The sequence below is a fragment of the Tupaia chinensis genome, unplaced genomic scaffold (assembly GCF_000334495.1).
Source record: "Tupaia chinensis unplaced genomic scaffold, TupChi_1.0 Scaffold000086_1, whole genome shotgun sequence".
Taxonomy (NCBI): Eukaryota; Metazoa; Chordata; class Mammalia; order Scandentia; family Tupaiidae; genus Tupaia; species Tupaia belangeri.
This window is the reverse complement of record NW_006159548.1, coordinates 4,463,755-4,475,964: the sequence shown is the minus strand read 5'-3', so window position 1 is coordinate 4,475,964 and position 12,210 is coordinate 4,463,755. Positions and strand designations below refer to the sequence as shown.

Sequence of the window (12,210 nt, the reverse complement as noted above, 5' to 3'; positions counted from 1 at the left end):
CAATTAAATAAAATAATTCTTAAAAAAAAAAAAAGAATTCCACGTTTGGGGCTTTGACTCTTCCCTCGGTGGGTTCCGGGTCAGGCCCTTCTGACACCCCTCCACGTGGACGCCGAGCTGCCTACCTTGTTTACTCCCCAAGGGGAGGGTGATGAACAGGCAGGTGCGACCCAGCAGGGGGAGTGGGTGAGCTGGCCCGAGGGCTGCCCCCGTGTGTCCTTGGGTGTGGGTGTGGGGTAATTTGGGTGGGAGCAGCGCGGGGAGCCCCCCCCCCCCCAGCCCCGCGCCTCTGTGGTGGGGTGTGCGCAGAGGAGCCAGATAAATAGGAGGCTCCCTCCTCCTGGCGACACTGACGGAGCCGGCCGCCCGCCCGGGTGTTTCCCTGTCCTGTAGCCAGGGTGCCAGCCTGAGTAGTTTCGTTTCCTCCTGGCTCCTGGGATAGTTTCCAGGCACCCTCTCGGGCGCCCGGGGCCCAGGAAGGAGGCGAAGAAGGAGGAGGGCGACACGTCCAGGGGCTGCCCGGCCCCGCACAGCGGGGTTGATGGACTCGGCCGCCCCGGGCTGCGGCGCCAGCCCCCTGCCACTACTCCTGGCCCTTGCCTTGGGTAAGTGGCCGTGCTGGGCTCCGGAGACCTGCAGGAAAGGTGGGGCTGGAGTCACGGGGTGGGCGAACCTTGAACTGCGCTGCATCTGGACAGGAGGGCGCTGTCGGGCTGGCAGCCGCGGCTCGGAGAACTTTGACGACAGCGCGAGCGCGAGCTTCAGGATCCAGGATCCTGCAATTGGGCACCTGGGGTGCACCTGCTGGAGGCTGTCTCAGGGCGCGCGGGGAGGCCGAGGGCGGAAGGGATTCCGCCGCGTGCGCAGAGCAGCGGCCAAGGAGGCGCGCCCTCGGGGCAGTCTAGCTCTGTGCTCGCGGGTGAAGGGTGGGAGTGTGGACCCGGGATACCCCGCGGGAGGCAGAAGAAAGAGAAGTCTTTGCCCTAAGATGCTGGCAGGCAGCAGGGTAGAGAGCAGTGAGCCTGGTGTGTGTGCACGTGCCCGGGTGTGTGTCAGAAACACGGGTGGCACGACCGCCGGGGGACAGAGCTGGGCATAAACTTCTAAACGTGCTTTTGGCTCGGGTCATTGGGAGGATCTAGGGGAGGAATGACGACTCACTTCTGACACCTGGGCCTCCTGTCACTAATAGGGACGTAAAGGAAAGGGAAATGACATATTTTATAGAGGGCACCACTGATGAAATACATACATGGTTTACTTGGCATCAGTTACTTCCTATTTAAAAAGAAAAGAGCAGGAAGGAAAACCTTTCTTCACTTGGAAAGGTTGGTTTAATGACCACTAGGTGTGAACACGGCCAGTCAGAAGGGTGCCTGCTCCTAGCAGCCCTTGGAGTCCCCTAGCCTCCCTGGGACTCAGTGCTCACAGAGGGAGAGCTGGAATTTTGGGTGCAGCTGGGAGCGGGGCTCCCTTCCCCTCCAGTGTGGGAAGGTGGTATGAAAGAACAGAGGTGAGAAAACCCCACCATCTCAAGGTTGCAGCTCCTGCATCATGGTCATTCTGAAGAGGGAACGAAACTAGTGATATTTTCTAGTCTCATCCGGGGTTAGAGACATCAAAAGCTTGGGGGCATTAACTAGTGGGAGAAGGAAGCTCTGCAAAGCTAAAGTATTACCATGGTATCAAGCCCTACCTTCAGGCCTTCAAAGGGGGCGCCACAAATGAAGAAGGATGGGACTATTTCTCAAGCGGGATCGGAATGAGAATTTTCATTCGGGTTGCCCTTGGAGTAAGAGAGGAAGTTAAATAGTATTGTGAACTTGGTTGGAGGGAGATCAGACTTGGGAGAGAGAAAGGATTGATGTAACAAACCTTGCAGAGGAAGTGAGGGATAATTCAGTGGTAGAGTGGAGCATGCGGAAGGCCATCGGCTGAGATGTAAGTCTAGAAACAGAACCTTTCCTTTAGCAAGTGTTGTTGGTGTAGCTGGTATTCTCTTCCTCCACCGTGACTGGACTGTGAAGTAGTCAAAGTATTCACTGATAATTTGCTATCATCACCAAGGTGCTAGAGGATATAGAAGGAGGAGTGGGAAGAGGGTTCAAGAGATTCCTGAAACATGATTCCTGCCCTAAGAGAACTTACACTACGTTTGGGAATGCAAGTCTAACAAACGCTATGAAGTAGTTAGAGAAAAGTCCAGGACCAATAAAAGCAGTGAAAATCCTTAACGAGAGTAAGACAGTGTGGAATGGGGGGAAGTGGGGAATTTAATGTCTCTGTATTGACTGACATGCATGGCATTCCCTTTTGAAAAAGCAATGTAATACACTGTAAAGTTATATGGAATTCAATGTAATATAAACAAGATTATGATAATAATAAATAAATAACATAAAAAAAGAAAAAATAGAAAAGTCCGGGACCCAGAGAAAGGAGAGTTGATGGAAGAGGTGGGATGACGGAGAGAGTCTGCATGGACCACTTGAGTGGTGTCTCCAAGCTCCAGTAGGCTTTGACACAGTAGGGAAAAAGGGAGAGATGGACAAGTGCAGCAGTAAAGGCTCGGTGATGGTCACGCATGTGCTTTGCTGGAAGGATAGAGAAGGCGCCCACCAGAAAGTAGAATTTGTCAGAGGCAGGCAGATTATGAAGAATCAGAATAGCCAGATTAAAATATTCTGATACAATTCAGTCAATCAATCAGCTAAACACACCATTGCAGGGCTTCAATGAGGGTGTGATAGGAGGCAAGTGATGATTTAGGGAGCTCCATCTGGCAGTGGGGTGCAGTGTGGGAAGTGGGGACGAAGGGCCACTTGACTGGACCCTAGGTAATTAGGGCCCACACGAAGGTGATGGCCAGCAGAAGTGTCATGATGGACATGACTGTTCAAGGCTGATGGATACTCTTCCCCCTTTTTCATACAGAGCTTTTTTTTTTCTTCACAACTTGCAAAAGGCAGAAAATTAAAAACAAAACAAAACTCTCATCCAGTGCCGTTGTACACTCAAGACAACCTGGATACACAATTCTCTGTTGAAGGACTGGTTCAGGAAATTGCATGAGGTCATTAAATCCCCTAAAAGCTCTATTTTTTTTTTCACAATGCCAATGGATGTAATTTGTTGGCACTGCTGTTTCCATTAAGTGGTCCTATGTGTAATCACACACATTTTAAAGTCCCATTTTTAAGCTATCATGTTATTCTACTTGCTTCTAAAAAAGAATGAGTAATGTGATGTGTGACAGACTAACACTTGCCTGTGTGTATGTGTGGGGGTGTGTGTGTGTGTGTGATGGTGGCAAGTTCACTGAGGGCTGGCAGTGATCAGACATAAGATCTGATTCCATTTCTGCCATTCCAGGATTCTAAGATGTCTTTAAGTTGTAATTTTCTGTAATTGCTTTGCGCATTTGTAAAGTGAAAGGTTTCATTAGTTGATTATGCACTTTGCATGATCATAGTCCTTTTGAGAAGTAAACAGAATAGCATGTGACTTAAACTAGGAATGACTTACATGTTCATAAATGCACGCGTTTCTTAAATATATCCAGCATTTAGTAGATGAATCTATACATAGTCATTTTTATGCTAACATATGCAAACTGTATACTATTTTCATTGGGAATTTTTACTAAGAGAGACATGGGATTGGAGACAGAGAAAGAGGTAGACAATATCATTTAAGTATTTTAAATAACTTAAGAAGATTAAGTTATGTAATCATATATTTAACAGAAATATGAAATATATATTTACATGCTACTAAGATTTTCCATATACTTTGATTTGGTTTACTTTTATTTATTTATTTATTTTTTGAGAGGTTTTTGCTATAGGGCACATGTGCTCGCCAGAGAGACAAACAGAGACAGAGAGACAGAAAGTGAGAAATCATCCCCCAGGGGGACGGCATGCCACAATCCCTGCTCCTCCAGTCTCCTCTCGGGATCTTGGGCACACACGCACATGCGCCTGGTGTGAGTTCACGCCACCGGGTCTGGGACTTGAACCGCAGTCGACTACATGGGAGTTCAGCGACATAGCCACTACGCTAACTGCTGGTCCTGATTTAATTTACTTTTACTAACAGTATTTAAAGGCATTTCATAGAGGCAATAGAATTTTCGAGCTGTTTAATCCTATTTTTTTCCAAAATGGCTTTTTCCAAAAAGGGCTTAAATTTCTCAGTTGTATTCTCTTATTTGTTTACGACTTCAAATATTAATAGGAATCTGATTTCAGTAACAGGGATTGAACTATCAAAGAGGAGCTACCTGAATGTTATCTTTTCAGTGTAGTTATTGTGTATGAGAAATAATCCCGTTAGAATTAGTCCTGTCTCTGGACCAGCAGTTAGCATAATGGCTATGTCACTGAACTCCCATGTAGTCGACCGCGGTTTTAGTCCCGGACCTGGTGGCTTAAACACACGCTGGGCACGTGTGCGGACGTGCCCAAGATCCCGAGAGGAAAATGGAGGAGAAGGGATTGCGGCGTGGCCATCCCCTCTGGGGGGTGATTTCTCACTTTCTGTCTCTCTGTCTCTGTCTTTCTGGTGAGTGCACACACCCTATAGCAAAAAAAAAAAAAAAAAAAAAAAAAAAAAAAAAAAATTAGTCCCATCTCTGAGCATTATAGATGACAGGATATAGCCTTATTTTTTGTCTGGTTGTGCTTCTTAAATGATGAAGAAGCAAATTCATAACTTCTTCCTTGCCAGAAGAAGGGAACACCCTGTAGTGACTTCATTCTAGCCATATTTGCATTTGCCTTTTTCTAAAGACATGCTGAAAACCTGAGCCTGGTTCCAATAACTTTGACATCTTGTTAACGTCAGTGGGGGAAATTTCTGACTTCTCAATGGTTTGTGTTCTAAAAGTTAGCATTGATGTTGAACACGAACACTTTGGGTATAATATGAACTTATATCCGAAGCCTCTTATTTATGCAATAGTTGGTGATTATGTTTCCAGGGCAGTTCTCAAAAGACTTTTGAAATATAGTGCACTTAGAGGGCAGAACTGATAGTAAGAATCTTAGATTAACATCTATAAGTAGATATCAGTTTGGGAGAAAATGTGTTTGGTTTTGGAGGAAACAAGTGAGGTAATGTCTCTGGTGCATTCTTGATCTTTCATTCATTCAACAGATATTTATTATCTGCTATGATCAAAGACACTATGTAATTGATGGCCTTCTTGAATATATTTGCATGACAGAAGACATCCTCTAACTCAGATTTATTTATTTATTTTTGAGAGATTTTTGCTAAAGGGCATGTACGCTTGCCAGAAAGACAGAGAGAGATAGAGAGACAGAAAGCGAGAAATCACCTCCCAGGGGGCTTTCCATGCCACAATCTCTTCTCCTCCATTCTCCTCTCCAGGTCTTGGACACGTACGCACATGCGCCCGGTGTGAGTTTAAGCCACTGGGTCTGGGACTCGAACTGTGGTCAACTACGTGAGAGTCTAGCAACATAGCCATTACACCAATTGCTGGTCCCACTCAGACATTTGTTTATTCCTCAGATTGGTGACAAAGGCAAGAGAGTTTATGGGAAGCACAGAAGTTGACTTAGGCCTCTGAGATTTGCAGGTCAGATACTGACTGGCTGGGTATGCATTTAATCTTGTCGTTCATTTACACAAGTTAAAAACGTTCTTGGCCCAGTCATGGTGGCACAAGTGGGAGAGCACTGCTGCATGGTGACTAAGGGCTCATGGGGGGCCTAGAATTCATTCTCAGCCTAAATAGGCTGAGTGCTCCGGAGTGCCTGTGGTCCTAGTTCACTGGGAGACTAGGTCAGATGGACATGGTGAGACCCTGACCCCAAGAAAATCATCTTTTTTCTCTCTCTTCCATGAAAAAAAAATATTTTTGGGCCAATTGGCATGTAGTTAAGATGGCTGGATCTCACATGGCTGACCACAGGATTCGAGTCCTGACCCCATAGCTTGAGAAGCATGCCTTGTACGTGTGTGGGTGCCTGCGCAAAATCCTAAAAGGAGGGAGAGATAGAGGAGAAGGGATGGTGGCATGGTTTGAGATGAGTAACTTTCCTTGTTTACATAGAGAACTTAAAGCACAACCAAGATGTGGAGCTGCTAAAGTTATATAATGATTTAACCATCATACAATGAGCTGCTTTCCTAATTCCTTTATGATCTAGATTTAAGTTTAGTTACCTGAGAGAGAGATTGAGCAAGAGAGAGAAACAGAGACAGTCACTCTCAACAAATACTTCACGCCACGATCTTCCCCCAGCTCTGCAGCCAGCCAGAATCAAGAACCTGCCCGCTGTGTTTGGGTAGACATGGGACATGAACCCATAGCCTTCCCACAATGGCTTCAGCATTTCACTGCAGCATCCCGACTGCCTGTGCCACCATGGCTGGGCCCATGTGTGCTCTCCTCACAGCTACATTCACCCTATGCATGATAATAATAATAATGATGATGATGATCTTTCATTTGTTTATTGGTTACCAAGTGCTGTTGAATTTTGCAGGATTTCTCAACCTGGGTTTTACAAGGGTTTTAAACCATAGGCCCATTTTTAATGACTTTTCTCTTTTCTCAATTATCCCAAGGAGGAGCCATAGCTACTACTTCTCTAGACACATAGGAAAGACATTGATCATTAGATACAATGAAGTAGGACATTAAGAATGAATTCTCTCTCAGGGAACTAGGCAGAGGAAGGTTGAATCTTTGCAGCCCTTACCACCTCTCCAGGAACTAGATATTATTATTAATGCCCAACTTTATAGATTCAGAAACTAACACTTTGAGAGATTAAGGAACTCTAAAACATATTATTATAGCTGCTTTCTACAGCTGCGAATGCTCTGCTCTCAACAGTGCCATCCTGCCTTTCTGCTTCATTTACTATTAATTGATTTTAAGTTATGATGGACTCCAGCTGATACTAGATTCACAAAGAATCCATAGATGAGTTGGCCAGGAACATTCTCACATTACATTTAAGAGGAAAGCGATCTGATTAAAATGGGTACCTTTGATACTGGCAATAGCTGCTAGCCTTTCCAGGCTTATTTGTATCTTTAAAAAAGGTATCTTGGTCGATGAAATAAACCTCAAAGTACGAGACTTTCAATAAAGAAGGAGAGTTTTATTTAAATGTTGAGAGAGAGATGGAGTATTTAATCTTAATTCCTATCAATTAAGCAATTGCCTGCTTTGATTATCAGCAGGGTCAAGTCAAGAAGCCATGAAATGTTTTCATTCGTTTTTCACATTTTTTCCAGGGAATATTAGTATATTATTTTCCTGACCTGTAGATTCCTTCCATTAGTTATAAAACAGAAATGGGAAGTAGAAAAATGTTTATATCCAGGCTTCCTTTCTCAAAGTGCTCAGTTAATTGTTAATAGGATGAACTATTAACTCACATTATCTAAGTGAATAAATGAATGCAAGTGGCTGGTGGTGAAAATACTGAGCCATTTAAAAAGACAGCGGATTCAATAGAGAAAACATTTCTATTTCTTGTTGACAAAACACTGGTCCAGGGTTCAGAGAAGATGTAGAAGGACATTCATGTCTTGTTCCATGGGACTTGTCACTGGAGGTGCTAGAGATTCTTTTACAAGAAACCTTCTGCTTTGCAAGTAGTCAGGCCATTTCTTCTGTTTCATAGCTTCTATATTAAGGATTCAAATTGCTACCTGCTTCTCACATGTTTGACTCAAGGTCAGATTTCATCAGTCAAAATATAGCCAACTCTTGGGACCAGCAGTTAGCGTACTGGCTATGTCGCTGGACTCCCACGTAGTCGACCGCAGTTCGAGTCCCAGACCTGGTGGCTTAAACTCACGCCGGGCGCATGTGCGTGCGTGCCCGAGATCCCGACAGGAGAATGGAGAAGAAGGGATTGCGGCGTGGCCATCTCCCCTGGGGGGTGATTTCTCGCTTTCTATCTCTCTGTCTCTGTCTGTCTGGCGAGCGCACGCACCCTATAGCAAAAACCTCTCCAAAAAAATAAAAATATAGTCAACTCTCCATATCCATAGATTCAACCAACACAGATTGTGGCGGTGGTTGGGGTCATCAGATCCCATATGGTCGATGGCACAGTTTGAGTACCAGACCCAGTGACTTGAAAAACGTGCTTGGCATATATGCGTACATGTCCCAGATCTAGAAAAGATGAAGAGATGGAGGGTAGGAGATTGCAGCATGACCATTTCCCATTCTCCCCAGCTCCAGAAGGGGCAAATAAAAAAAAAAAGTTACATTGTTGCTGATATGCACTATGTAGTTAGACATGTGATGATTGCTTCTTTACTGAACATGTGTAGACATTTTTTTTATCATTACTTCTAAGCAAACAGTGCAACAGCTATTTACATAGCATTTGCATGCATTGGGCATGCTAAGTTATCTGGAGGTGATTAAAGGGTATGGGAGGATGTGGTAGATTTCTTTCTTTTCTTTTTTTTTGAATTCGCTATAGGGTGCATGCACTCACCAAAGAGAGACAGAGAGAAAGTAAGAAAGTGCCCCCCAGAGGGATGACCATTCTATAATCCCTTTTCTGTTCTCCTCTTGCAATTTTGGGCACACATGCACATCTACCTGGTGTGTTTTTCAACTTCTAAGTCCAGGACTTGAACCCCACAGTTGGCCATGTGGGATCCATCTGCTGCTGACTGGCCCAGGATGTGGTGGGTTTTAGGCAAGTACTACCTCATTCTTGAGCACTTGTGAATTTTGGTGTTCATGGGGTTAGACTGGGAACCAGTTCTCTGCAGATACTGAGGAACAACTGTGTAAGATTTTAAACTTAATTTTATTTTAAAATTTTGTTCATTTTTCCCTGAGATAAAAGGAGAGAGAAAGAGGGAGAGAGGCTCTCAATAGGATCCTGAGGACCATCTGCCTCCAATTTGAGCCAGTCCAGATGCCAGGTACTCACAAATGCCTGGGATGTTCAGGAAGGTCCCAGGGCACAAACCCAGCACCTTTTTCACATGAATTTAATTATACCACCATTGCACCACTGCTTGGCCTTGCACAGCTTCTAAAATAAGTGTTTAAGTGGTGATGGGAAGGACAATGAACTCTCCAGTGGCTCCTTAAAAAAATGTATCTTTTGAATTCTTTGAGGTGTCAGGCCATTTTCTCTCTTGTTTGATTAGAACTTTGAACACACACTTTTTTGTTTTGTTAGTGGTGAGTAATCAAGTTACATTCATGAGTTTCTGTTTAGTATTAAACAGAAAAAGAAAAAAAAAAGAAAAAGAAAAACACAACCCAAAATTTTGGTAGCTCCAGTAGAAGTTGAGATAGATTTGCTTTGGAGGCTCTCTGCAGTCGGACTTGTCAGGGTTGTAGAATTGCTAATTTATTTAACTTGATATAAATATTTGATAACCATTGGGGCCACCAGGTGCTATGGTGGTTAAGGCGCTGGATCCTACATGGTTGATACTGTGGTTTGAGTCTCAGACCTGGAGGCTTGGAAAGTATGCTGGGTGTGTGTGCATGCATGCCCAAAATCCCAAGAGAAGAGTGGAGAAAAGATTATGGCATGGCTCTCTCCCCTGAGAGGTGATTCCTCACTTTCCCTCTCTGTCTCTCTCCAGTGAGTGTATACACCCTATAGCAAAAATCTTAAGAAAAACTTTATAGTCATCAATTGTCTGGATTTCTTAATGATTAGATTTAAGTGTGTGGCATGCCGATCTTTGCTCACTACTCTTTGCAGTGAGTTGTGTGGTTAAGGCACTGAACGAAGTTTGGGTCCTGGGCCTTTGGCTTGAAACTCATGCCAGGCATGTATGTCCAAAATCCCAAGAGGAGAAGGGATTGTGGTGTGGCCATCCCCCCTGGGTGGTGACTTCTCACTTTCTGTCTCTCTGTCTGTCTCTGTCTCTCTAGCAAGAGCATGCAGCCTGTGGCAAAAATCTCTCTTTCAAAAAAAAAGTATTTATGTTCATCCCGTTTCCTAGCCCTTTGCTTCTCAAATCAGTTATCTGCTCTTCAAATATCCGTGGCATCCCTGGCTCTAGCTAACCCCAGATTTTTAGACTACTAGCTCTTCATGTCATCTAGGAACCCCTGTGTAGGTCCAGGTCATCCTGGCTGTGTTGGCATTGGTCATCCTATTCAGTTGGTACTGGTCAAACCAGGTCTTATACTTCAGCCTGTGCCTAGCATCACTGTGGGCACCTTAGTCCAACCCCATTCTAAAATAAACCTGAACCCTGGCGGGTGATCCCAGTCCACTTTCCTGGTCTGCCCACAGCACTGTGACACCTACAGATCCTCCTGTGGAAAGATGAAAAGGTGGCTTTGCTTTATAGTCTCTCTGATTGGACCTGCATATCTTGACTGAGAGTGGGTAGAAAGGCATACCCTGCAGCAGGATAATGTGGAGGTCAAGAGTAGACTCTGGGGCCTGGCAGTAGTGCAGTGGTAAAATGTGACACTCGGAGGGCTGGCCCACGTGGAAAGTTTCCTAATTTGCATCTGGAGAACTCTCTGAGTATCTTGAGCACCTGGTGCCTATGATCTGGAGGTGACTGAGCCTGGGTGTGGATGATGGCATTGAGACCCTGTGAGTGATACTCTCTCTCTGTTGCTTTCACTCATGGGAGAAATAAATGAAAAAACAAACAAAAGAGTGTAGACTCTTTGCCAGGTCGTTGGGGTATGACCTTCTAGTGCTGTGACTAGCCAGCTCTGAAACCTCGTGCAAGTCTCTCTTTCTTAAGTTTATTTTTTACATGACAGTGGCAGACAGACACACACACACACACACACACACACAAACACTGTGGGGGAAGCAAGGGGTGAGAAATAGGCATCCTCAACATAGTCTCACACTGTGATCCCCTTCCTAAGCCTACTCAGCAGTCAGGATTGTGGGTACGCATGCCCAGCGTACACAGGTTGACCAGGGAACCGAACCCACCATCTCTATATATCTCTAGCCTTTTGAGCAGCGTGTTATCACCACGCCACCAAGTTGGCCCTGGGCTGATCTCTTCAATCTTCTTGGCCTTGTCTCCCTCATCTGTAAAAGCTGATTGTAATAGAACCAAGGCTATGATGTGGATTATGTATTACTGTATGAAGCACTTAAAGTGTGCTTGGAATATGGTTTGCTCTGGATAAGCATGAGTTTCTATAATATATAATAGGAAAGCACAGAAGAAGTCATTAATTATGATAAGTATCTTTTAAAAGTTTTTGGTATTTTGATTCTGGGTACTTTGTGAATATAATCAGTGTCTATTACTTGATGAAAAAACTTTCCTTTATTTCTCAAATTCCTGCTCCCACTAGTTATGAAATAGGCAATAGATAAAAGTTCTCGAGAGTTTTATGTTTTCTGATTTTGTTAGGAAGCAACAAATGTGAAAAATAAACCTGTAAGAGTAAAATGCATATCTGCTTTCTAAAAAAAAGAAAAAAAAATGCCTCAATAGATTCTTCTTTATCTGCCAATTTTGATCCTAATTTTATGCAATGAAGAATTTTATAGCACTTGCCTGGCACAAAAGTCAGCCTGCATAAGCAGAGTAAAATGAAATATTTAAAACACAATTTTAATATTTTAGGTAATCTTATCAAAATACAGTAGGCTCATTTATTTGAATTATATAGAAATTGCCTTAATTAAAAAGAAATAAAACTGTCAGTTTGGTAGAATTAATGATGACGTAATCTTAAAATTAGTTTCTAAATATCAGAAAAGTGGAAAATATATTATTTTAGAAAATTTTTCTTAGGATACACTTTTTTTTTCAGGTTTTTAAGAATTGACAACCATGAATAATATCAAGCTATTTCATAATAATTGCCTAGTAACTTTAAGAAAGTTACTTCATCTCCCTGTTTTTCATTGTCTCATCGATAGAACAATAATAATAGCGGGACCAGCAGATGGTGTAATGGTTACGTTGCTGGACTCTCCTGTGACAGTGGTTCGAGTCTCGGGCTCAGAGGTTTAAACCTCACGCTGAGTACATGTGTGTGCATGCCCAAGATCCTTAGAGAAGAATGGAGAAGGAACTGTGGTGTGGCCATCTCCATGGGTGGGGGGTGATTTTTCGCTTTTTGTCTCCTTATCTCTCTCTGTCTGTCCGGTGAGGGCACATGCCCAATAGCAAAAAAAAAAAAAAAAAAAAAAAAAAAAAACCTCTCTTAAAAAAAAAAAAAAAAAGGCA

General features: G+C 43.7%; 1 protein-coding gene across 1 annotated transcript in view; it reads left to right on the top strand.

Annotated features, from left to right (window-relative positions):
- Positions 1 to 282: 282 nt before the first annotated feature.
- BTC (betacellulin) overlaps positions 283 to 12,210 on the top strand; it is a 59,548-nt gene continuing 47,620 nt past the window's right edge. Inside the window, exon 1 of the mRNA XM_006142983.3 lies at positions 283 to 605. Within this exon, the coding sequence (XP_006143045.1) occupies positions 542 to 605 (64 nt within the window). The 5' untranslated portion in view covers positions 283 to 541. The remainder of the gene's footprint in view (positions 606 to 12,210) is intronic.